The sequence below is a fragment of the Alosa alosa genome, chromosome 7, assembly GCF_017589495.1.
Source record: "Alosa alosa isolate M-15738 ecotype Scorff River chromosome 7, AALO_Geno_1.1, whole genome shotgun sequence".
NCBI lineage: Eukaryota > Metazoa > Chordata > Actinopteri > Clupeiformes > Clupeidae > Alosa > Alosa alosa.
Window position 1 is genome coordinate 14,063,764 of NC_063195.1, and position 27,203 is coordinate 14,090,966.

Sequence of the window (27,203 nt, forward strand, 5' to 3'; positions counted from 1 at the left end):
GCTGTATTTGTGTATTTTATTTTTTTTCTCACGGAACTTGGTGGGCATGTAGCCCCACATGGATAGCATGGAACCATCGTTTTGATCTGTAGCCCCGCTGGACTGGACCCTCTGAAAGGAGGGTATGGCAGACACAGTTTTCTGTGAATATCTCGAGAACCGTAGGGTTTAGGAGGACCATCTTTTTTTGTATGTTGATCTTAAGGGGCCATGTCAACCCATTCCATAACCACTCATTTCATGTATAGCGCCACCTAGTTAAAAACAAAAAAGTAAAAATGAGGTGTTGTAATCGTAGGTATCTGTGACCTAACATAGTCAAAACTGCACAAAATGGAAAGTGTAGGATCATTATGACAACCTCCGAATGCATGTTTCGTGAACTTTCGTTCATGGGGGGCCATACAATAAAATAATTTATGTGTACATTTAGTGACCGTACACCAACAGAGTTTTCTGTGAATATCTTGAGAACCGTAGGGCCTAGGATGACCAATTTTTTGCGGATGTTTGCCTCCAGGGGTCATGTTAACCTAATCTGACTCTCGCCAGATGAATTTTGTTCCGCCTAGCTCCACTCACATCCATCTGGGATCGCTTCCATTGAGAGTGATTTCGGCACCAGATTTTATGGTAGAGCCAATCAGGACGCAGGGCGGGAGTTTCATAGATGTGACGTATCCAAATCATATGCATGGATTTTTGATAAGGCCCAGCCTTCTGAAACACCTCTCCAATGGATCGATCCCAGATGGATGAGTGGAGCTAGGCGGAACGAAATTCATCTGGCGAGAGTCAGGTTAATGTTAACCCATTCCATATGCACACATGTGCATAAACAGATACACACGCACACACATAAATTCACAGTAATCATACGTATGACACTCACACAGTAGACATATGTACGCATGCATGCACATGCACACACACAGGCACATACGCAGGCACACACACAAGCACATGCACGCACACACACACACACATAACATGTACACTCACACATGCACACAATTCAAGAATTTCTCAGAATTATGAACAGGCAAGATGGGGGTGGGGTTGTATAAAATGTATTTTACATGTGAAATCTATGAACTAATCATGTTTTGGTACTTGTTGTCTAGCAGATACCAGTGAGAATTGAGTGTGCATATTGCAATTCAGTGAGACAGAATCATATATGCCTTTCAGTGTGCCTTATTTTTGTGGGAAAAATGTGCTGGACTGGGCGGCGGTCATATTTTGTACCACTCTGCAGTACATCTAGTTAAGAGGGGAATTGATAATCTTTAAGTTTTCTCTATCGCTTACAAGTCAGAAATGCATGCCACTCAATGATAAATATCCGTTTAAAAAAAAAATCAATAAAACAACAGTGAAAAGTTAGTACTTTGCTTATGAGTGCTTATTTGAATGATATGCCATGAATATGATTCCATCCATGTAGGAGATGACTGGATGATCCTCATTGTGAACTGAAGATTTGTTAAGCATCGGCATGGCAAGATATATACATTTTTGTAAGAAGGGATTGTGTGTTTTAATCGGTGAATATGGTCTTAACACAGATTACAAAACTTTTGAGTAATATTATTAAATTATATATAAAATTAGCTTCTATCAATATTCAATAGAGAGTGTAGCAGTACCAGACAAGTTGCTTAGCTGTGGTTCGTCAACATAAGGATGTCTATGGTCTCTTGTAGTCTGCCTCCAGTTAAACACAATGCTGACATCTATCAGGTCCAGGTACAGTACACAAGCCCTTTGTGGCTTTAAGGTTTTTATAGTGCAGCTCTTAAAGAATAAAAATGGTTGCTGAAACCTTATTTACATTTACCACAGTTGTGGTAGTCCTTCGTGGCCAATAGGCCCAAAGCTTTTTTAAAAAATACAGGAAAATTATCTATCTATACATCCATCATAGTTATTCATGGCCAACAGGCCCACAGTTCTTCAGATACAGATATCAGAACTTGGTGTTCTCTGACTGCAGTATAGGTGCAGAAACTACCAGCAGGCACAATTTTTAAGCATGCTTGTGTCCATTCCGACAGTAAAGAGATGTAAAACTTTTCTGATAACTAGGCATACGGTATGCAGAACCTATTGGACATCTGTCTGCTGTAGTGGTGGGCGGTTGGTTTGCTACACGTGCTTATCCCACTCTCTCAGCAGTGCAGCGCCCCCTAGCAGGAGCACCAGGCAGTGCAGGTAGAGGTAGCCACGGTCCACACTGCAGCCCACTTCTCTGTACAAGTCCAGCAGCGTCTGCTCTCGTCGGATCTGGAGCAGGTCCTGGCGGATCCGGACCAGGTCCCTCAGCAGTTGGACTGCAGGCCCCGGGGATCCATGATGACAGGTAGACACGGAATCAACAGCCCCCCCTGTTGAACGCCCCCTTTCTGGCTCTAAATAGAGAGGCAGAGCAAAGATGTTTTGTTGGAGAAAAAAAATCCATAATCTCTGACTAAATGTTTATGTAGTGATAATAATGAATTATTAATAAGTGTGCTCTTATTACTTTTGGTATTATGATTAGTAGTAGTAGTACCACTCTTGATTCTAAATAGAGATAGAATAACAATGAAAATATGTACATTTTGATGTATGTTGTTTGTTGTATGTTGATGTATCAACCCATTTGATACACACACTCATAAATAAGAGAATGACAGTGAACCTATCATCGTCTCCCAGTGACTCCGCCCACTCAACAACAATAGGCTGGGAAAGATGTTCTTCCTGAACCACTCAGACTTCCCATTGGCTATCTGGAAAACCACAGCTGTTTCCATGGTGCTGCATGCTAGCAGCCCAAGAGAGCCAAACAGGTAGACTTCTGAAGGTGACAGGGAATGAAAGAAAGAAAGAAAGAAAGAAATAATATGTTTAATCAGATTGAGTATGGACACACAATGGCAACAACTTGTTGAGTAAATGGAGTAGTGGTAGCCTAGAAATCTAGACGCACCCTAGCGGCAGCAAATTACATTTGCTGCCAGGGCTAGTCTAGCAACTCTCCGTTGGCTTGTGAGCTCGAAAAATTAAACTTCTATCAGGCCAATCAAATCGTGTATAGAGTCGTTAGGCGGGCTTAACATAATGATAATAATAATGTTGCAACGGTTTGGCTTGAATTCCCTGCTACTTGAAAACAAATAAGATGGATGTTGCTGTTGGCGAACAGTGTGACACGAAGTTGCTTTTATTAAGTTGGCAAAAGTTTGAACTAGCCAACTAGCTCCGCTGGTGGGAAACGCATGGGACTCATAGCGCTGTCCTATTGCATGCAGAGGGAATTTGAAAGACAACCGATTATCCCGCCCCTCGGACTGAGCACTGCGAACGGTGAGTGCCTAGACCAGGGGTGGGCAAACTGCGGCCGGATCCGGATCCGGCCCGCCAAGCACTTTCATCCGGCCCGCCGAGCATTTCATTTGGTTATCAGGCATATTGTTAGCTTTACTGCAAACTGCTTTTCACTCTCCTTAGAGAACGTTTACAATGTCCAAGTCAAAACATCATGTTAAATAGAGATAACATCATGTTAAACTAAGTTAACTCTTAGTTATGATCCTTTGCCGCAGATCTAACGTGAACATTATGCGATCCATTTAATTGGGAACGCGTCTGCACTCACGAGAGGGAGAGAGAGCCGCAGGTTCTGGCTTGTCATTGTTGATAAGTGATATAAAACTTTTAAAAGGAAATCATGAAGGCAACAGTAGTTCCCACTACTGACCATTTAAAAACTGTGAGAGGGCCCAGCCGTAGGTACAGCACTAGCCATAGCGGAGCGGGCAGAAGCATAGACATAATATACATAGACGCCGCATTGGCTGCTGGAAACAAGAAATGCGGCCGCCATCTTGGACCTGTCATACTCCTCATTGCGTTGCAGCAGAAAACACAAGATGACAGCACTGTGCAGCATGTTCCTGCTCAAATCGGCGGACCATACTCGGGGGGATTTACTTTTCACAAGTAAGATTTAACATTACCGTACTATTGGTTGTATTTTGTATTTTCGAACAATGTGACCTGTATCATAGCTACATGTATGACCTTTGCAGCAAAAAAAAACGCGTGAAAATCTGTTCGGTATTCAGTGAGATATGATTAATTAGTGTGCTGACAGCTCATTGCACCGGCCAAACAGATTACACTGAGTGGAGTGGATGACTGGTCCAAGATGGCGGCTCCAAATCTCGTCAGCGCTAGTAGGGAGCAGCGGTCGATGCGGCGTCTATGTATATTATGTCTATGGGCAGAAGATCATTGAGAAATAAACGTGAATTAAAGCGACTGTCTTAAAGCAACAGTGCACAATTTATACATTTGTTAAACAGCATACAATTAGCAATTCACAATTTAAAACAAATACTTTTCATACTAAATTATAGGCTATAAAAAATGTATTTTTTTATGTGTGTGTCGTGGCGGGGGGTTGTTGTGCGGCCCGCCGGGCAATTTTCAAAACCCAATGTGGCCCTTAAGCAAAAAAGTTTGCCCGCCCCTGGCCTAGACCCTACATTTTAATGTGGGACAGGTTAGAGTAGTGGAGCTGTTCTCTGTTTACATTTTTGTGATTCTTGTCAGCATAACTGTCCTTTTAGGTGTGCATGTTTTTTTCACTTCTTAGTGTCAATAATTGACTTATATACAGTTAAGAAGTATAGAACTAAACAGAATGAATCAGAAAAGTTATTCCCATTACTTGTGAACAGTGCCACAGTTTCCCCCAGTAGTCAAAAATATATGACACCTGTGCTATTGGACGTGCATAGAGCAGTGTTTCTCAAAGTGTGGTCTGGGGACCACTGGTGGTCCGCAAGCAGACATGGTAAAATATAACATAGATGAGTTGTTTGAAATATTGAACCAACTTATATGTGAATCCAAACAGTTCTGCAAGACTGCTTACTGTATATAAGCTACGCCACTTAAATCATATGAATTCTCTGACCCAATAAGCAATGTGCAAAGACCATTTTTTTTATTATTATTATTGGTTAGGTGGTCCTTGGTCTGAAAAAGTTTGAGAAACGCTGGCATAGAGAATGCATGGGAACTTTTTGGCTTCACTAATCTGGATTGGAATGTTGTTACTGTTAAAAGCTCGTTTACCAGAGTTTCCACCACTGGCCAAACAGTTCTTACACCCACACTGTCAAGACCTATCTTACAAAATGAAAGTGATGGTTTTCAGACTGATCAATGAGAGGCAGCTTGATGCTGAATGGGGAGGGTGATGGTTTTCAGACTGACCAATGAGAGGCAGCTTGATGCTGAATGGGGAGGGTGATGGTTTTCAGACTGACCAATGAGAGGCAGCTTGATGCTGAATGGGGAGGGTGATGGTTTTCAGACTGACCAATGAGAGGCAGCTTGATTCTGAATGGGGAGGGTGATGGTTTTCAGACTGACCAATGAGAGGCAGCTTGATGAAATGGTGAAAGTGATGGTTTTCAGACTGACCAATGAGAGGCAGCTTGATGCTGAATGGGGAGGGTGATGGTTTTCAGACTGACCAATGAGAGGCAGCTTGATTCTGAATGGGGAGGGTGATGGTTTTCAGACTGACCAATGAGAGGCAGCTTGATGAAATGGTGAAAGTGATGGTTTTCAGACTGACCAATGAGAGACAGCTTGATGCTGAATGGGGAGGGTGATGGTTTTCAGACTGACCAATGAGAGGCAGCTTGATGCTGAATGGGGAGGGTGATGGTTTTCAGACTGACCAATGAGAGGCAGCTCGATGCTGAATGGGGAGGGTGATGGTTTTCAGACTGACCAATGAGAGGCAGCTTGATGCTGAATGGGGAGGGTGATGGTTTTCAGACTGACCAATGAGAGGCAGCTTGATGCTGAAGGGCGGGAAGAGCGTGAAGATGGCGATGAGGAAGATGAAGTGGCCAGTGAAGATGGTCGCCGTGACGCTGAGGCGCTGCTTGAGGTAGGCAGGGATGAGGAAGGACAAGAGGTCCAGCAGTATCAGCAGCGACGTGGGTAGCAGCAGCATCATCACGTAGAGAAGAGGACGTCTGCGCACCGTCACCTGTGACGCACACACACACACACATGCACACACACACACGCACGCACACATGCACACACACGCACACACAATGATGCACACGCACACACACACACACAAAAACTCAAATGCATACAGATATAGAAACACACACACAAAGCCAAATTCATACAGATATGCATACACACGCACACATGCACACATGCACACAATGTTACACACACACACACACACACACACACACACACACACACACACACACACTGCAATCAGACATTCATATCACATTCTCTCTCTCTCTCTCTCTCTCTCCTTGTCTTTCTTTCAGAAGGGGAAGTAGAGTTGTACTGGGTTCCTGGCATCTCTGGTGGACAGGGCGACGTCCACCAGAGATGCCAGGACCCCACACGCGCACACACACACGCACACATGCACACAATGTTACACACACACACACACACACGCACACACACGCACACATGCACACAATGTTACACACACACACACACACACACCCACACAAACTCAAAGGCATACAGATGTAGACACACACACACACACAAAACCAAATTCATACAGATGTGCACACACACACACACACGCAGTCCACAAAACTCTAAATTCCTAAAAAAAATACAGAATTAAAATATCTCTTTCAATCTCTCTCTCTCTCTATCTCTCTCTGTCTCTCTCTCACTGACCTGAGCGCTGATGGAAGGACGGTTATTCGGTTTCCGTCTCCGGGGGTTTGTGTGGACAGTGAGAGACGTGAGCTCCCACTCCCCTCTGGAGAAAGAGACGTCGCCCTGTCCACCAGAGATGCCAGGACCCCAGTACAACTCCACTTCCCCTTCTGAAAGAAAGACAAGGAGAGAGGGGGAGAGAGAGAGAGAGAGAGAGAGTATGTGATATGAATGTCTGATTGCAGTGTGTGTGTGTGTGTGTGTGTTTCTCTGTAACCATATGCCCACCAGGTAACGGTTTTTGCTTTTGGCTAGATGAGTGTGTGTGTGTGTAAGTGTGTGTGTGTGTGCGTGTGTGTGTGTGTCTGTGTGTGTGAGAGAGAGTGTGCATGTGTGTGTGTGTGTGTATGTAAGTGTGTGTGTCTTACCTGTGTGTGCCTGTGATATGAATGTCAGATTGCAGATGTGTGTATCCAGGGGGAAGTGGAATAAGTTGAGAGGACAGCTGGACTCCAGGAGGCGGGGCTGATATTGCTCCACCCACCCATCATGACTGATTGACACTTGAGGGGACCTATCATAATCCTCCATCCCTGCACTAATCAACAGAAGGCGGCATATCTCCATCATATACTAATTTATGTAAATCAGATTGAGTTTGTGAAAGTGTGCTTGTCCGTGCGTATGTCTGTCTTTTTGTGTGCATGTGTGTGTGTGTGTGTGAGAGAGTATAAGTGTATATATACTCTTTTGATCCCGTGAGGGGAAATTTGGTCTCTGCATTTATTCCAATCCGTGAATTAGTGATAACAGCACACAGTGAACACACAGTGAGGTGAAGCACACACTAATCCCGGCGCAGTGAGCGGCGCTCGGGGAGCAGTGAGGGGTTAGGTGACTTGCTCAAGGGCACTTCAGCCGTGCCTACTGGTCAGGGTTCGAACCTGCAACCCTCCGGTCACAAGTCCGAAGTGCTAACCAGTAGGCCACGGCTGCCCACAGAGTGTGTGTGTGTGTGTGTGTGTGCGGCGCAAGGCGTAGGCGCAGGCGTCGCGTCGCGCGCAATGCAAGGAAAGGCGTAAGGTCGTCTTACAAGCAAGGTGCGCTGCGGTACACTCACATCTCAAAGAGAATCACATCTGGCCTCCACAATCTCTCTGATGGAACAGTAACCTGCTGGACTCCTCCAAACATTGACGGATCCCACCTTAAGTGCTCATTCACCCATCCCTATAGAATGACAGAGGAAAAAAACAGAGAAAAGAGATTAAGACAGAGGGAAACACACATAACACATTGATAGTTTTGGCAACAAAAATGAGAGTTTGGAAAAATAATGACAACTTACTTCAAACAAAGTAGAGCATGAGAACAACAAATAAGTAAATAAAAACACAATGATGTACCTGTATGTAGAGAACAACAAATAAGTAAATAAAAACACAATGATGTACCTGTATGTAGAGAACATAGAGAAGCAACCGCTCATTCTTCTCATCCTGCGGACAGGAGGTGAACATGTTACTCCCGGTTACGCTACAAGACTTGGACACACTATTTACACTTGTGTTGTACACACATTAAAACACTTGTGTTGGACACACACTATTAATACACTTGTGTTTGGACACATTATTAAAACACTTTTGTTGAAGTAAATAAAAACACAATGATGTACCTGTATGTAGAGAACAACAAATAAGTAAATAAAAACACAATGATGTACCTGTATGTAGAGAACAACAAATAAGTAAATAAAAACACAATGATGTACCTGTATGTAGAGAACAACAAATAAGTAAATAAAAACACAATGATGTACCTGTATGTAGAGAACAACAAATAAGTAAATAAAAACACAATGATGTACCTGTATGTAGAGAACAACAAATAAGTAAATAAAAACACAATGATGTACCTGTATGTAGAGAACAACAAATAAGTAAATAAAAACACAATGATGTACCTGTATGTAGAGAACAACAAATAAGTAAATAAAAACACAATGATGTACCTGTATGTAGAGAACAACAAATAAGTAAATAAAAACACAATGATGTACCTGTATGTAGAGAACAACAAATAAGTAAATAAAAACACAATGATGTACCTGTATGTAGAGAACAACAAATAAGTAAATAAAAACACAATGAACAAATAAGTAAATAAAAACACAATGATGTACCTGTATGTAGAGAACAACAAATAAGTAAATAAAAACACAATGATGTACCTGTATGTAGAGAACATAGAGTAAATAAAAACGCTCATGATTACCTCATGTAGAGAACAACAAATAAGTAAATAAAAACACAATGATGTACCTGTATGTAGAGAACAAACAAATGTGTAAATAAAAACACAATGATGTACCTGTATGTAGAGACATTAACACACAATCATTCTTCTCATAAAACACTTGTGTTGGACACACACACTTGTATTAATTAAAACACTTGTGTTTGGACACATTATTAAAACACTTGTTTTGTATTAAAACACACTATTTACACTTCTGTTGTACACACATTATTAAAACACTTGTGTTGAACACACACTATTAATACACTTGTGTTTGGACACATTATTAAAAACACTTGTGTTGGACACACACTATTAACACACTTGTGTTTGGAAACATTATTAAAACATTTGTGTTTGGACACATTATTAAAAACACTTGTGTTGGACACACACTATTAACACACTTGTGTTTGGACACATTATTAAAACACTTGTGTTGGACACATTATTAAAACACTTGTGTTGGACATGTAGCAGTGAAATACTTTGTCTATTGTTTTATTTAATTTTTGTGGTGAATTTCATCAAATCAATGCATATTATTAATGATTGTATATATATATATATATATATATATATATATATATATATATATATATATATAAATTACTATTATTATTATCTCGTGCTAAGTGTTGCACGATGTTGCTAAGCAACCAGTGTTTACAGCATTCCCCAGTTGCAAAGTGGATGCTGTAAGGGGTAAGCCACTATCATTTTCCTCCAATAGAAACGGCATTAATTATTTATTTAAAAGTCTTGTTCTTGAATAGAAATCACTTGAAAACAATGTCATGATCTTTTAGAAGTATTAATTAATCACTTGTAACCTTGTTTTAGCGAATGTGTATGAGAAATCAATAACTTTAGCGTTCATAGTGTCTTATACATGCCGTAGCCTAAACAATTATATTGTACATAAAGTTATCAGCCCACAACGAGTGAAAACGATGTCATAACTTTCTGTTGTATACATTATCATATTGTATGTGTTATTCGTAATATTTGAAGCTTCGAAAATAGTTAAATTAGTTTTTACCGTTATTAGCGTTTCATTGGTATTTGCCATAGATAGACTGTATAGTCTATGGTATTTGCCGTTACTTTGTGTAGGGAATGGGAACGAGACTGCTGTGCGTGTGCGCATTCTAAAGTGCCCCTTTGTGCCCAGGTATGAAATGTCTAACGGTTTTCTTTTAATATATAGTGGGTTCTGTCACATTTACATTGCTGTAGGCTATAACGCCACTATGTATAGTTATTATATTACATGATTAATTCTATGTATACTCTGTATTAAGCCAAAGCCTATGATAAAAGCATAGTATTGTAGCGATCTCACCCTCAAACAACATTCACCTTTGGCAGGTCGGCCAGATATTGAAACAGGAAGACTCAGATATAACCAGACATACGATTAACTTCATATGGCAACACAGGGGTAGTCTCAGCCGCACATGTAACACACAATAAGGGTTTACCACACATATCCACACGAGGATAAACACATGAGGTACAACCAAAGAGACTAACACGCTAACAAATACACAACATGCTAAACGTATCTACAACTATTATAATCGACATTACACCTTCTAGCATTCACTCGCACTGCATTCTGGGAGACACTCATTCACGTTAAACATGTACATCCACCGACGCTACAGTATAAAGCTAAGGGGCCTACCCGTATTATATATGAGTTTGTTTATATTTATTTATTGTATTGTAGGCCTATAACTTCTGTACTGTATTATATTGTAGGCTATCTTTGTCATTCATATCTAATTATTATCATATGTATAACTTAATATTTATAATTACTGGTATACTGTATGAGTTGCAAAGTGGATGCTGTAAGGAGGAATGGGAACGAGACTGCTGTGCGTGTGCGCATTCTAAAGTGCCCCTTTGTGCCCCATTCTGTGCCCAGTAAATAGTTGCAGATACCCCATCCTGCTGTGTGTGTACTTCATTCATCTTGCCCTGTGCATTCAACTGGTGCTAACCACTTAACATCTGCTACAGACACATTATTAAAACATTGTGTTGGACACACATTATTAAAACACTTGTGTTGGATACAAAACACTTGTGTTGGACACATTATTAAAACAATTGTGTTGGATGCACTATTAACACAGTTGTGTTGGACACACTATTAACACAGTTGTGTTTGGACACACTATTACTATACTATAGTATACTATTACTATAGTGTTGAGTGCATGACCATATGTCTTATGTTCATGGGCTTCTAATACCGTTTAATTTGAAACAGCATTGCTGCCTTCCATGTGCATCATTAGACATACAGTAAAATACTTCCAGTTGTATTCTTTTGTCTTTTACTTTGATACTTTACCACATCAAGCACACTCTGGATGCTCAGGTCAACTTTGACTGACACACTCCTCTGCCAATCACGGACAGGCCTGAGCTGGGCTGCCTCTGAGTCCAGAAAGGAAGACAACCACTGGCTGAGTGCCAGGGAGGCGGGGTCTGCACTGGAATTTGGGATGTCACAATGCATGCCTGTGGAAAGGATAGTCAACAGTATAGACCCTTTCAACAATAAAAACAAAAACAATGCTTGAACAATCTACTTCCTCTCCATTAAGATAACATATGGAATGTTAAAAAGGAAGTCTTGTGGGGCCAACTATGATGCTGATAATGGAACTCTCTTGAAAGGGTCTCTTTGGAATAGAGAACCATAAAGGACAGTGTGTGTGTGTGTGTGTGTGTGTGTGTCAAGGTCAAGGTAAACTTTATTATCCACAGGTAGGAAATTCATGTGGTCACCATTACACGCTCCATTGTTATACAGCCAACTGCATAACAATAAAAACATAAATACAAAAAAACATTAAAACATTAAAGAACAAGGACAAGACAGACAAAGCAGTAAACATTGAAGAAGCATGACAAGCATGTGTGAATAAGTAAACTAGTTAAGTGTTGATATATACAGTATGCTCATAGTTTAAAATGCCTAAGAATGTTTAAGTCTATTGTTGTACAGTCTAATTGCTGTAAGCACAAAAGAATGCTGTACCTTCTGGTCCTAATTTCTGCCACTTGACCTGTTGCTTCTTAAGAAATTCTGATGCATGAGGGTGGGTTGAATCATTTAAATGTTGTTCTGTCTCTTTTAGACAAAGGTCATTGTACAATTGAGCTACAGATTGAATATTTAATATTCCAAAAAAGTTTATTTTGGTCCTTAACATACAGTACATGTTACCTAAGGCACAAATAAGGGCAAACAATTAGACACTCTGCGACTGCAAGAGAGCTTTGTAAAACATCTGAAGAATACAGCTGTCTATTCTAAAATGTTTAAGTTTCCTTAGAAAAAACCTCCTCTTCTGCAACTTTTTGGACTTATTTTGTGCACATTCCTTAGAAGTCAGTTTTAAAGTCAGTTTTAACAGTTATTGTCTATTTCAACAACCAGATATGTGTATGTTGTGACCTGCTCTACCACTACGCATTTATATTTGAGAGTGGAACTATAAATCCCTTTTTATTAAAGTCTATGGTCATCTCCTTTGTTTTCTTCGCATTAACCACAAGGAAATTGTCTGAACACCATTTGATAAAACCCTGCACCTCCCTCTCAAAGCCCTCTAGTTGTTGTTGTCTGTGATCGCTAAACTATTAGGATCAAATCAGTTTATTTTGACATACGGGAGTTAGCCTAAGTGACCTGTAACGTTAGCCTATAGCACAAAAGCCTATTCTGTTTTCATTTATTAGCATTTGTTGTGATTATTTAATCAAATGACACTCATGATAACTTGAAATAGAAGGACAGAAGATAGGTGATTGATGTCCACAAGCACGAATTGCAGTATTAGAATAAAAAAAAAAACACGAATGCTGTATCATCAGCGTATTTAAAAAGGTGTGGTCTGAGGAGTTATTGGTGTATAGAATAGGGGACAAAACATATCCTTGTGGTGCCCCTGTGTTAAGAAAGAGTGTCTATGTGTGGAGGGTAGAGAAGTACAGTGTTTGTTTAAGCAGCCCACCTGGCAAATAATGAACCAAAGCAGCCATCCACAGCAACACTTCCCTGTAGCAAACAGACATGTGACGCTGTAGAAACAAGGCCACACTGAGCACATGTTAAGTGGTTTACAGAAAGCCAGCAGGGTGAAGAATAACACTAATATAAGAATGAACAAGTGAATTAATAAACAAAATAAAGAGTTTATGCTACTTGGATGAGAAATAGAAGATAAATGGTAGAGTCTATGATAAATATAATATATAATATAATAGAGTATATTTAAAGGTTTGATGTCCTACCAGGAGTCTGTGTAAAGCTTCTCTGCGTCTGTGTTTCCAGGCGTGTGCAGCTGAATGCTAAGTGGATTTTGCAGAGCACAGTTAGCTGTGCTGCACAAGGTCTTGGTGTCCATGGCAACTATCAGCCAGATAGGTGACAGAGAATAACTGTCAAGAGATGCATATGCCCCCCACACACACACACACCTATAGTACACACCCACCCACGAACCCACACACCTACAGTACACACAGACACCTACATACACCTACACTTGATGATTTACATAGCCGCACACCTACTACAATAATTCATATGCAAACCACACTCGCACTCACACTCACTCTCAACACATTTGACACTACCACTGAGAAGCAAAAAGTAAAGCACAGTCAAGCCGACCGTACGGCAGAGTACAAAGCTTTATTCACGATGCCGGAGACAGCTTAGATAGATAGATAGATAGATAGATAGATAGATAGATAGATACTTTATTGATCCCCGAGGGGAAATTCAAGACACAAACACACAGGTTACAAACACACAAGCATCCTAGGCAAGCATGAGAGCAACACGTCTGTCATTATTTATAGGACTAAACACAGAATTCTTGATGGATTACATTACATGAAAGTAAAAAAGGGCTGTCATGATAAAGAAAGTTAATTATAAGAAGGCTGAGGAAAAAACAAAATAACTGAGATTATCCTTGTAATGTAACACACAACTACGAGGAGATTGTCTTAACCTTTGTGATGCAACAGTAACATGTAACACACAACTACGAGGAGATTGTCTTAACCTTTGTGATGCAACAGTAACATGTAACACACAACTACGAGGAGATTGTCTTAACATGTAATGCAGCTCAAAGTGCTTTACATTTGGAGCATGTAACACAATAATAGAGAAGAGTAAGTCATTATCAGTCATTTCTCTTCATAGCTGTGGCCGTTTATCATCCAATCAGCAACATATCAGAAATACTTAGGAGTACAGTATATATAGACTTTGCTAACAAATGCTTTGGCCCCGTTGATGTGGACTCTAAGCGGTTTTCCTTAGTATGTGTTGTGATTATATGACTTTATACAGACATTTAAGAAACGTCTTAATTTACGTAAGGGGTATGCTATGTTTTCTGCAACTGAATCTGATGCAATGTAAAAGATCATGAATGAGCAAAACACCAATCATTTTCATTCTTGTGTTTATTCAAACTCAAAATGGTGTCCCCATTTTCTCAGGACAAAATAATTGCATCTCATAACAGCTGGATATCTCATTTACAGTGCTGGGTATGTGGCAAAAGAAATGAATCAGTGAGTGAGTGCCGCCTCCTGCAGCGAGAGGCTTGGTATATTTTTGACTTTAACACATGTATCCCGAATGGGATGAATGAAGATGTGTCACTAAGTTGTTTCCTATGAATTCATATGTGGATTGTATGTTCACTTTTAATATGTTCAATAATCTTTGTATTTAACGTGTTTGAAACATTAGTGACATTATTGGAATGTGTATCAGTTTAACAGCATTGGCGGGTGTTCATATGGGTGTGTTAATGGGTGTGGGTATATACGATGGGCTACATTGTTACCTTGTTGCACACTGAAGAAGGCACACGCCGAAACGTGTATGCAAATAAAAGAGTATATATGCATAGTGCGGCCTCTCGCCTACTTTCCTTTATGCAAAAGAAATGAATGAAATTGTGTATATGAGATATGTGTATTTTAGAAAACAGTGTTCACATGGAGCACCCTAAGGTGCTGAGGTCATTTGACAGGCCTTCAATGGCAACAAACGTGTCTACGTATTCTGGAGTCTGGGCCTCTTCTCGAGTTGGCCAGTATTCCAACCAGGTGGCATGGCCTAGCAGGTACTTAAAACTGTAGAAACACACACACACGCACACACACAGGGGGAGAGAGATGAACACAGGTATGAGCATCCAACCTGCTCGACACTATCTTTAGTGCCCTCTGCTGGTCTAGAGAAACGACTCACTCACTCACTCAGTCACTCACTCACCTACTGCCGACCAGCACTCACTCACTCACCTACTGCCAACCTGCACTCACTCACTGCCGACCAGCACTCACTCACTCACTCACTCACTCACTCACTGCCGACCAGCACTCATTCACTCACTCACTCACTCACCTACTCACTCACTCACCTACTCACTCTCTACTCACTCACTCACTCAATTCAATTCAACAAGCTTTATTGGCATGAATGTAAATTTTACAGTGTTGCCAAAGCATTCAATACAACAATAATAGTAATATAGATAATAATAATAGTAATACAAATAATAATAATAACTCTATTCACTCACACACCTACTGCCGACCTGCACTCCCTCACTCACTCACTCACTCACTCACCTACTGCCGAACAGCACTCACTCACTCACTCACCTACTGCTGACCTGCACTCACTCACTCACTCACCTACTGCTGACCTGCACTCACTCACTCACTCACTCACTCACCTACTGCTGACCTGCACTCACTCACTCACTCACTCACTCACCTACTGCTGACCTGCACTCACTCACTCAATCACTCACTCACTCACATATTGCCGACCTGCACTCTCTCACTCACCCACTCACTCACCTACTCACTCACTCACCTACTGCCAACCTGCACTCACTTACCAGTCCCTCCAGGATTTCGCGAGGATCTAAATGCCTGATTTCAAACTTTTTTTTTCAATTGCGATGGAAGTTGCGGTGTTTGGACAAAATTGCGAGGTTGCCCAGAATTCACGAGGATTTGCTGAATTTGCGTTAATTGTTGCTATTGCAACATCGCAAATTCCTGGAGGGACTGACTCACTCACTCACTCACTCACTCACTCACCTACTGCCGACCTGCACTTATTCACTCACTCACTCACTCACTCACTCACCTACTCACTCACCTACTCACTCACTCACTCACTCACCCACCTACTGCTGACATGCACTCACTCACTCACTTACTGCCAACCTGCACTCACTCACTGCCGACCAGCACTCACTCACTCACTCACTCACCTACTGCCGACCTGCACTCACTCACTCACTCACTCACCTCCTCACTCACTCACTCACTCACCTACTGCCGACCTGCACTCACTCACTCACCTACTCACTCACTCACTCACTCACTCACCTACTGCCGACCTGCACTCACTCACTCACCTACTCACTCACTCACTCACTCACTCACCTACTACCCACCTCACTCACTTTACTTACACTCACTCACCTCATTCTCACTCACCAACTCACTCCTTTTCGGCTCCTCCTCTTTACTCACTCACCACTCACTCCACCTCACTCACTCACTCCTCTCTCTACTCACTTACTCACTCACTCACTCACTCACTCACTCACTCACCTACTCACTCACTCACCTACCTACTCACTCACCTACTCACTCACTCACTCACTCACCTACTCACTCACTCACTCACCTACTCCCGACCTGCACCACGTCATCCCTGTGGCCCATGATCAGGTAGCTCTTCCCCTGCTGCAGTGCAACCTTGGATCTGCAGTTAGGATGGGCAATGAACTCACGTGTGTGACCCTCCACACCAAAGTCAGTACCTGGGGAGGGGACAGAGAGAGAGAGAGAGAGAGAGGATACAGGGTTAGAACTCCTTTACTCAACCATTATCACACATTCTCACAGGAAGGGGACACAGGGAGGGGCGGGGGGGGTAGTCAACATTGTAAGTGTGGTGCAGTCAGTCAGAAGTTATTAGCATCAAGAGGCTAATGTAACACAATATCTATGAACACTACACAATATCTATGACCATAAGTAACCAGTCGAGGTGGAATGATATTTCTGTGACTCCTATCTGTGTCATCACCATGCCATATTGTGTACAACATATCAGCTCAATACCACCGTAATCACAACAAAAGATAGTTCACAGATATAGACATAATACTGTACTCTCGTTAAAGAATAAAAAGGTGCTACTGTATATGCAATACATTTATTGTAATAAATCATAAAATGACCAGAATATGCCATCAGAGATTAAAAAACATGTTATTTTCAACATACTGGTTTTACTGACAACAATGATATAGCCAGGATATTCACAGTGTAAACGTCATTTGCAGCCTGCAAATACTGTTTAAGTTTTGAGTTTGTGTTTTGGCCTGCATCACACAGCTAGTAATATTTCAACCTTTTGGATTGCCAGATTAGCCAACTCTCACATGTTTTGATTTGGACTGCAATGCCTATCTTAAATAGTGAAAAAAAAACTCATTCTTACATAAAGCACCTTTAATTATTATGAGTTCATCGTACCTTCCTTGACGACCTGGTTGACCTTCATGTGGTAGACATCTGTGTGGTGGGTCAGGTCCATCTTCTCCACGCTCACTTTGTACACTGAAAAGGAGAAAAGTATCAGCCACTATTGCCCATTTGAAGTCAATCAATTGTACAGTGGGCATCGCTTTCAAATGACCACTTCATTCGCGCATTACGCGAATGAAGTGGTAGCCTTGGGTAGGCTTCTGCAGAAAACAATGTTGTTGCCGATTTAATACTATCTGGCGACGTTTTTAACAGGCTACGCAATAGAGGCTTAGACGACTATGACCCACGTTTTGGTTTCGTAAATTAATTTGCCCTACTTCTTGACTGCAATGTAGTCAATTGACTGCTTGACATGTCATTTTTATTTTTCTGTACGATAAACAATTACATCTGCTTTATGCCGCAGAATTACATTCATATTTGGCTGACTGCAGATGCGCCACTTCCCTCCCCATATTCCAAGATTAAGATAGTATGAAGTGCTTTTTGTATAGGCTACTATCATAAAAAAAATAGTTAAAACGAATAGCTATTTGCAATTTGACAAAACACTGGTCCTCATTTTGCGAATGCGAGGACGATATGAGCCTGTTGCATTTAGTTAGATGTCCGAGTCATGCATAATGTTTGAAAACCACTGGCTCGTAATCACAATAATTTAACACACGACAGTTGGATAACCTACTTCATCATGTCCCCATGCCTACATTTTTGTGAGTAGCATAGAGATCGTTAAAAACAATAAAGTAAGGCTCTCCGTTTGGGACATCGAAAACTTATATTTTTAATAGACTACCGTCGAAGATGCCGACTTGCAAAAGCCTCGGGATAACACGTTATCTCCACTATCATCAGTCATGCCCCTTGATCAAAGTGGGGAATGAAATAAAAGTTTGATAACCACTGGTTTAACAAGTTACCTGCAGTCCAGAACACAGAATCTGTTGCAATATTCTGATGATCGGCGATGATATCGGCAAATGTTTGTTTTCCAAAGTAAGAATTTCACTTCACCATGCACCTTCGACAATACCTGGCCTACCTGGTATCATTACAAACATTATTCTGTGTCCTAAAACTGGCATATTTTATGGCATTGTGTCATGTAAGTTCGTTGCAAAATCTAGAGAAATGTGTGAGGTAGTCAGCGGGGGACAATTGAGACACACATTGGATTGTGTTATTACTTGAACATTCCACACTATCCACAGCTGTGGTAGGCCTATCAGGGGCAGGAGGATTACTGTCAGCGCAGGCTTTATATAAAATTCTTCAACAGAAGGCCTCGAATGTTGTCTTGTTTGTGGAGCGCTTTGCTTCGCTTCTGTAATTTCGGCTTCATTGAAAATGAGGGCTTCCCTCAATGACCCTCCGAGAATAAAGGTTGAATGAATGAATGAATGCAGGCTTGCCCAAAATAAAGGCATGTGGTTTGCGCAGCCTATAGTAAATAACAGACCAGAATGTGCGTTATGATGCTTTTTTACGAGCAAGATGTTTTTGGTACCCTACGCACACTGCATGTTCTTAAATAACAATGATCATCAGTAATATTCGACCATTAATTTCGGTAAATGGGCAAGCGTGACCACCTTGTCATGTAAAGCATTCTTCATATTTAAGACACACACAGCCTCTCTTGCTGAATCCCCCCCCTCTCTCTCACATAGCCTACACACACACACACACACACACACACACACACACAAACAAAATACACTCTGCTTCGAAAACAATAACAACACAGGTAAGTCAGTCAACCACAAGGGGAGAATGTAAAACTCAAAAACATGTTTGAGGACACAAGGCTATAAATCAGTGGAATAGTCTCCATACAGAGCTGATGTCATGCACAAATGTACTTCTCAAGCGTTGATTGTTAACAAAGCAAACTTGCTTAGATTTATGAATTGCTGTGTGTGTGTGTGTGTGTCTGTTGTCTGTCTGTCTGTCTGTGTGTGTGTACGTGTGTGTGTGGGGTGACCTGGTGTAACTGGTACTTTGTACATCTGTCTTTGTCAATATTTTACTGTTCCACCCATGCATTACAAACACACAGCACCACTTTTTATGTCTGTCAGACAAACGCACACGGTGACCCAGACACACACTGATAGGGGATAAGAGATAAGGGATGAAGGTGTGTATACCGTAGTCCATGCCAGGTCCACACGCCGACTGTGAACGATCCGTGTCCTTGACTGACCCAGACTTCTTCTCACAGCAACCCTCTGGAACATACATACGACAAATTAGCGCCACCTGCTGTATGAAATACTATATTACCACAACCAGGCCTCTACACTCATCAGGCCTCTGGAACACACATACGACAAATTAGCGCCACCTGCTGTATGAAATACTATATTACCACAACCAGGCCTCTACACTCATCAGGCCTCTGGAACACACATACGACAAATTAGCGCCACCTGCTGTATGAAATACTATATTACCACAACCAGGCCTCTACACTCATCAGGCCTCTGGAACACACATACGACACATTAGCGCCACCTGCTGTATGCAGGGTTTCCCACAGTACTTTGCAAAACAAGCCTGCCGCCTTAACTACGTTGTCAATAAAAACAAAACAAAAACGTGTTACTTTGTCCTGTTTTCTCCCTTTCATTCAGCCACAGCCACAGCTCCGTTTAATTGTCAGGTGTGATGAAATGCGTTCATATTCCACTTTTTATGTCATAAACGTTGCAGGCCTATGGAAAGGTTTAGTGGCAGGGTTGTCCAATGATCAAGTTGTTGCTTCAATTTGTGTTTTAATTTATGCAACGCACCGATGCTGGGTTCATCCGTTTGGCGCAAGTTTAAAATGTTTAGCCGACTGCGTGATTTGTCATTTTCGTTCTTTTGGCAATTAATCCCGACTGGTCCCTTTAGTTAACGTTGCCAAGCTTGTTTGTTGTTGCATTATTAGTGTTGCAGTCTTTTAAAATAAATGTTCTGAGTGAAATATATTGCCGTTGCTCTTAGTTCTTTGGTACCAGGGAGCTAGATTGACCTGATGCGAATTTGACCGGAGAACCGGCTGAGTAAACAGCCACCAGCTCTCAGCTCAGTGTTGACAAGACTGACAATAGACGGGCCTAGGCCCATCCAGGCTCATCCGTGCCTACGCGTATGCTTTCTAAATCATTTAGCTAACTCCATGCCCATCAACGAATTTAGGCTATATGGCCAATATCTTTGAAATTAAAGGTCTTGGTTTTATTAGGAAGACAGTTGGGCATACCTCAGACTCGGAGCGGAACAGAGTGGCCACTCCGACCTCTAAATTAAAAAACGCTCAAATTCCATCCATATTACACAAAACTATAAAATGATCTAAACTTCATTCACTCTCGGTGTATAGATCAGGACAGACTTGCGGAACAGGCTGCAGGTCAACAGTCTGACAGCCTGCATGAAGATAAGCATTAATGGTCCAATAGTAATACAGTGCAATTACCAAAGGGCCCTTGAAATGATCTTTGTAAAGCCAAGGAGGATGGCTTGTAACGATGCTAGTTGTCAGCTCTGCCATAAGTAGTGACTGATCACATTAGCACATTTTGTTGTTTTGCACTTTCTTTTGCACTTGTTCTATAGCTTGTAATAGTCTTTGTTAAAATTGCACAAATTACACATATATTTTGAAATATTTGTATACTGTTGTATAGTTTGTTTGGTGTTGTTATTTTTTATTATAACTGTTATTTTGAGAAGCTGGTTATTTATTTAATATGTAGTGTTTAATAAATAATTGTTAAATATACAGAGTCTGTAGTGTATTGCACAAACAAGACGCCGATACCCCCCCACCTACGACCTACCACCTTGACTAACACATTTCCTGCGGGAAACCCTGTGAATGAAATACTATATTACACACATCAGGCCTCTGGAACACACATACGACAAATTAGCGCCACCTGCTGTATGAAATACTATATTACACACATCAGGCCTCTGGAACACACATACAACACATTAGCGCCACCTGCTGTATAAAATACTATATTACCACAACCAGACCTCTATACACATCAGGCCTCTACAGTACACTCATCAGGCCTCTGGAACATATGTTACATTGTGTCTAAACGGCATGCAATGCTGGCGAGCATCACAAACTAAATCAGTTTCATTACTTTACTTTGAAATAGAATGTCCTAAATGGATGTGAACAAAGCACTGCAGCGTGAACGTTTTGCAGGATGCCCTGGTCCTAATGTCTCTCTGTAGCTTGCATTCTTCAGTTGTACTGGAATACAATCATGACGCAATAGAATAGCATATTTAACCAATCAGAGACGGTTGATAAAGAGTCTAATGTGTTCTAAACGGATCTTTGAACCGATTCAGTTGTACAGGAATAGAATCATGACGCAATAGAATGGCATATTTAACCGATTCAGTGGGGATACTGAACAAAAAGAGGTGGCATGCTATAAAAAGCAAACTAAACAAACAAAACAAAACAAAACAAACTAAACAAACAAAACACCCGCCTGCAAGGAAACATATCTTGAAATAGTACACAGTTAACTAGTGTTGCCAAAACACATAAAACTGCATAATAATGATTTAACTGTTTAAAAAAACAGTTTAAACTACCTAATGATGATTTAACAATTTAAAAAATGGTTAAAAACTGCCTAAAGATTATTTAACCATTTGAAAAACATGCTTTTGTTACCCTCGGCACACTGGCAGAGGTCCTCTTGGCAGAGTCTGTTCAGCTCTCCAGCGTTCTTCACAGGGTGGTAGAACTTCACACAGCGGTTCTCTACAAAGGGGACAAGAATAGGGATACATGAGGGCTTTGGATGTGTGTGTGTGTGTGTGTGTGTGTGTGTGTGTGTGTGTGTGTGTGTGTGTGTGTGTGTGTGTGGGTTTCCTCACCCATATCGAGGTACTCATACACAGTAACAGCAGCCGGCTGCAGAAGCCCCACCTCCATCACCTTGTGGATTCTGAAGGCTACTGAACCTGTGGTAGTACGAGATACCTGAGCGAGAGAGAGAGAGAGAGAGAGAGAGAGAGAGAGAGAAAGAGAGAGACAGAGAGAGAGAGAAAGAGTGGAGAAAGACACTGAGCAAATAGGCAGACAGACAGAAAGGCAGACCGACGGACAAATAGATAGATAGATAGATAGATAGATAGATAGATAGATAGATAGAAATGACACACCTGATCCAGGTAAAGGATGAGGGAGCCCTTCTCGGACAGCATCTTGTCCATCTCAAATCTCTGGATGAACCTGTCGGCACCTGTGGACAGCTGTGGATGGACAGAATACAGAATACTTTTTCTCTCACTCTGTCTTCCTCTGGCCCTCTCTCACTTCCTCCCCTCCCTCACACACTCACTAAAATCATGCAAACTTCAGTCACACACACACACACACACACACACACACACACACACACACACAAACAAACACAAACACACACACACACACACACACACACACACACACTCAACCCATCTCTTTCTGTGTTGCTACATCAGGTCACTTACCTTAGTGAGGTCGGTTTCATCCACGACAAATCCAGTCAGTATACCAATGTCCAGGATGGACATGGTGGAGTCACGCTCCTTTGACAAGTACCTGAAGATGGATCGATACAAATGATTTCTCTATATAAATGATTAACTCTGTGTAAAGCGATCTTGGGTTTGAGAAAGGCACTATGAAAATATGCTGTATATAATTATTATTAGTAGTATTTTGTTGTGGTGGTGGGATTCCAGGAGATCATACAATTCATGATAAATGCTCATTTCAGACAAACCATTTCTGACTCCTGTACAACCACAAGGGTGGGTGTACAAATATAAACTTTGTTGTGTACGTGATGAGTCCCCAAATATCAGAGTATTCACACCCGAGATAATACAACTCATGATAAAGACTGTGACGCTTTAAACTTACAGGATATCGATGGTCAGCATGTATGATTCCTTGGCTCCCGGGTACGTCACTGGGAACAGAAAGATCAACTTGAACAAAAAGCATTGAGGAAGTCATTGTCAGGCTCTTTGCACGAAAGGCTCTCAATGTGGCCAGGTGTAACACCTAACCGGGTCCGTGTAGACACTAATTACATTAACAAGTATAAGTATATATACTCTTTTGATCCCGTGAGGGAAATTTGGTCTCTGCATTTATCCCAATCCGTGAATTAGTGATAACAGACAACAGACACAGCACACAGTGAACACACAGTGAGGTGAAGCACACACTAATCCCGGCGCAGTGAGCTGCCTGCAACAACAGCGGCGCTCAGGGAGCAGTGAGGGGTTTAGGTGCCTTGCTCAAGGGCACTTCAGCCGTGCCTACTGGTTGGGGTTCGAACCGGCAACCCTCCGGCTACAAGTCCGAAGCACTAACCAGTAGGCCACGGCTGCCCCAATAGCGGCAGGTTCAAACACACCTGGCTCCACAGGAAACAAACGAGCCGTATGCAAAGAGCCTATTGAGACACACGCACACAAACACATAAACCAGTGTTTCTTAACTGGTGAGTCGGGACCCAAAAGTGGGTCGCGGAACCGTTCTGGGTGGGTAGATAGATAGATAGATAGATAGATAGATATTTTATTGATCCCCAGGGGAAATTCAAGGTCTCAGCAGCAGCATACATACAACACAAACACATTCTTTAACAGCAGAAAGAGTAATTAAAGTATATAATATAAAAACACAACTAAGCAGTAAGGACAGTAGAAGATAAAGAATATGCTAAATATACTACAATACAAATTATACTAACACTTAATACAATATATATAAAATATACTAAAATACAAATTACAAAAATACAAATTATACTAACACTTAATCTAAATCAATTCTAAAAACAGTATCCACATAGTAGTGATTAATAAATCAGAGGCGCTTGCAATGACTGAGGCAGGGACTGAGCCTGTGATTCTCTGTGCATAGTAAGGTATGGTAAGGTGCTCTAAGGTGCTCTGTGTGAATGAGTGTCATGGTGGTAGTGCAATGGTGATAGTGGCCATGGTGATAGTGCAAATGAGTAAGTCAACAGTGCAACAATGCAGAAATAAAGTAAAGTAAAGTCTATATATCTATATATTTAACTATTTAAGAAAATGTATAAGTGTGGCATGGGGGTTATGCATATGTGCTAATGTGCTAATATAGGGGGTTATGCATATGTGCTGATGTGCTAATATAGCACGCAAACAGTGAGGCATAAAGACAGTGGCTAGTGGGCAGAGAGTACCAAACATGGAGGGGGTGAAGAGGCAGACAGACTATGCAGAGAAGTCTATAGTTCGCCACATACTCGACGCACCCGACCTGTAGCGCGACAATGTGACGTCACAGAAGCGCCGTAACCATTTATACTTGCGCGTCGTGGTCACGACACTAGTTGCAATATTCTCCTGAACAGAGGTGTCGCTGTTATGAAAAGATTAACGCTAACTACGTTACACAGCAGAAGAAGCTGCATTAAGAAACACTAGTAGCAGAGAATGTAAACGGGCTCTGCTATTAGCTAGCCTCTGTGATGGTACTTCAGACTTTGGTTGCTACTATTCACAACTACCACCATCATTATCATCTATTTTCCAAGGTGTGCGCACAGGTAGATAGATAGATAGATAGATAGATAGATAGATACTTTAGCCATCCCGAGGGAAATTTTAATAATTTAAACAGTTTAGTTAGCTTAGTTGTACAAGATGTTGATCAGTTTGTTCAGGGTCCTTTTGTCAGATAGTGAAGTGATGCACTCCAGTTCAGCTCCAACTACAGAGCCAGCTTTCCTTACCAGCCTGTCAATTCGCCCCACATCCTTCTTCCTCGTGCTTCCTCCCCAGCATACTACTGCATAGAAGAGGACGCTGGCAACAACAGACTGGTAGAACATCCTGAGGAGCTTACTGCACACATTGAAGGACTGCAGCCTCCTCAGGAAGTACAGCCTGCTCTGCCCTTTCTTGTAGAGTGCGTCAGTGTTGGCTGACCAGTCCAGTTTATTGTCCAGGTGGAGACCCAGATACTTGTAGGTGCTAACCACCTCCACATTGACCCCATCAATGTGGACTGGTAGCAAAGTGGGCTTAGACCTGCGGAAATCCACCACCATCTCCTTGGTCTTTGAAGTGTTAAGTTGAAGATGATTGAGTTTGCACCATTGCACAAAGTCCTCCACCAGGCTCCTGTACTCCTCCTCCTGCCCGTTCCTGATACACCCCACAATTGCAGTATCATCAGAAAACTTCTGCATGTGGCATGACTCGGTGTTGTAGGGTCACAGAGCTTGTAGTTAAAAATAAAGAAAAAAATCGCCAATTTAAAATGCTACCTTATCAAATCTAATATTGGACCTTTATTTTGATAAACTTTATTCGTAGCCTACATATCAGTCATTGCCATGGACATAGACAATGTTTATGTGACAGGTCATGTTAGACATAATTTTAGTGGTAAGCGCAAGAAGGCTGCTACTCTGAATATTGAAGTAGCCTCGGATATGTATTCACTTAATGTGAGGACAAAATAGGACAGAAACCCCATTGTGTGGTGTGCAGTAGATGGCTGGCACATGAGAGCATGAAACCATCAAAACTAAAATGCCACATGGAAACAAGGCACCCCTGTCAAAGTCATACCTGTAGAGTACTTTGAAAGGTGACATCAAGAGTTGAAGACTTCACAAATGTAGGCTAATGCCAAACATCCATGTTTCAAACAAGTAGGCCTACAGGCACTTCGCTTGTCTTACCAGGTAGCTCACCATATCTGTTGGCTTGATTGCTAAAAAAAATATATGGGTCGCGACTTTATGAACATGGGAAATTGTGGGTCCCAAAGCCAGACCAGTTAAGAACCACACATAAACACACCTACATACACAAACACACGCACACACACACACTCACACACAAAAAAGGAACAAAGTAGGAAATGAACACAATTTGACAAGCGTGACTTATTTTTCTGGAAAAAATGTGCTGGACTGGGCGGCGGTCATATTTTGTACTGCTCTGCGGTACATCTAGTTACATTAACAATAGCAGCAGGTTCAAACACACCTGGCTCCACCGGAAACAAACGAGCCGTATGCAAAGAGCCCATTGAGAGATTAGGAAGAGTTCTGAATTGAGAGATAGAACTAGAGAATGTGAATAGTTCTGCTGGGGAGGAGGAGGAGGATGAGAAGGAGGAGGAAGAGGCCCAAACAAATGCAGAACAAAATGCCCCCCAAAAAGCTAAGACATTTAGGTGACAGTTCTTTAATTGAGGGACACTTAGTCCTACAGAACTGAGCAGGCCAACAAGCTTAACCAATTGTGCAGCCCCTTATACAGCTCAACAGTCACCACCCTGCGAGGACTAAGACTACCAACTTGAACAAAAAAGGATTGTCTGTGAAACAAGTCTCATATTATTATTATTATTATTATTATTAATAATATTATTATTATTATTATATGTATGATATATCTGTATTAGCCTACATTATCACAGGATGGGCACTACCTACCTTGCCTATCCT

The 27,203-nt window shown here is 41.5% G+C and overlaps 2 protein-coding genes across 3 annotated transcripts in view; both read right to left on the minus strand.

Annotated features, from left to right (window-relative positions):
- Positions 1–1,198: 1,198 nt before the first annotated feature.
- Positions 1,199–13,383, minus strand: LOC125297901 (5-hydroxytryptamine receptor 3A-like). The gene is made up of 10 exons (XM_048248457.1): positions 13,345–13,383; positions 13,065–13,131; positions 11,393–11,562; positions 8,178–8,222; positions 7,844–7,953; positions 7,152–7,321; positions 6,742–6,893; positions 5,851–6,061; positions 2,684–2,842; positions 1,199–2,411 (listed from the first exon to the last, which is right to left on the minus strand). The coding sequence occupies exons 2-10, from the start codon at positions 13,123–13,125 to the stop codon at positions 2,149–2,151; spliced, it is 1,341 nt and encodes a 446-aa protein (XP_048104414.1). The 5' UTR covers positions 13,126–13,131; positions 13,345–13,383; the 3' UTR covers positions 1,199–2,148.
- Positions 13,384–14,517: 1,134 nt separating this feature from the next.
- Positions 14,518–27,203, minus strand: part of LOC125298404 (complement C3-like) — a 63,908-nt gene continuing 51,222 nt past the window's right edge. For both annotated transcript variants that reach the window (XM_048249112.1, XM_048249111.1), the window contains exons 32-40: positions 23,603–23,651; positions 23,188–23,278; positions 22,858–22,947; positions 22,570–22,675; positions 22,364–22,453; positions 19,818–19,898; positions 17,653–17,736; positions 16,796–16,931; positions 14,518–15,216 (exon numbers count right to left, since the gene is read on the minus strand). In XM_048249112.1, the coding sequence (XP_048105069.1) occupies positions 15,075–15,216; positions 16,796–16,931; positions 17,653–17,736; positions 19,818–19,898; positions 22,364–22,453; positions 22,570–22,675; positions 22,858–22,947; positions 23,188–23,278; positions 23,603–23,651 (869 nt within the window). In that variant the 3' untranslated portion in view covers positions 14,518–15,074. The remainder of the gene's footprint in view (positions 15,217–16,795; positions 16,932–17,652; positions 17,737–19,817; positions 19,899–22,363; positions 22,454–22,569; positions 22,676–22,857; positions 22,948–23,187; positions 23,279–23,602; positions 23,652–27,203) is intronic.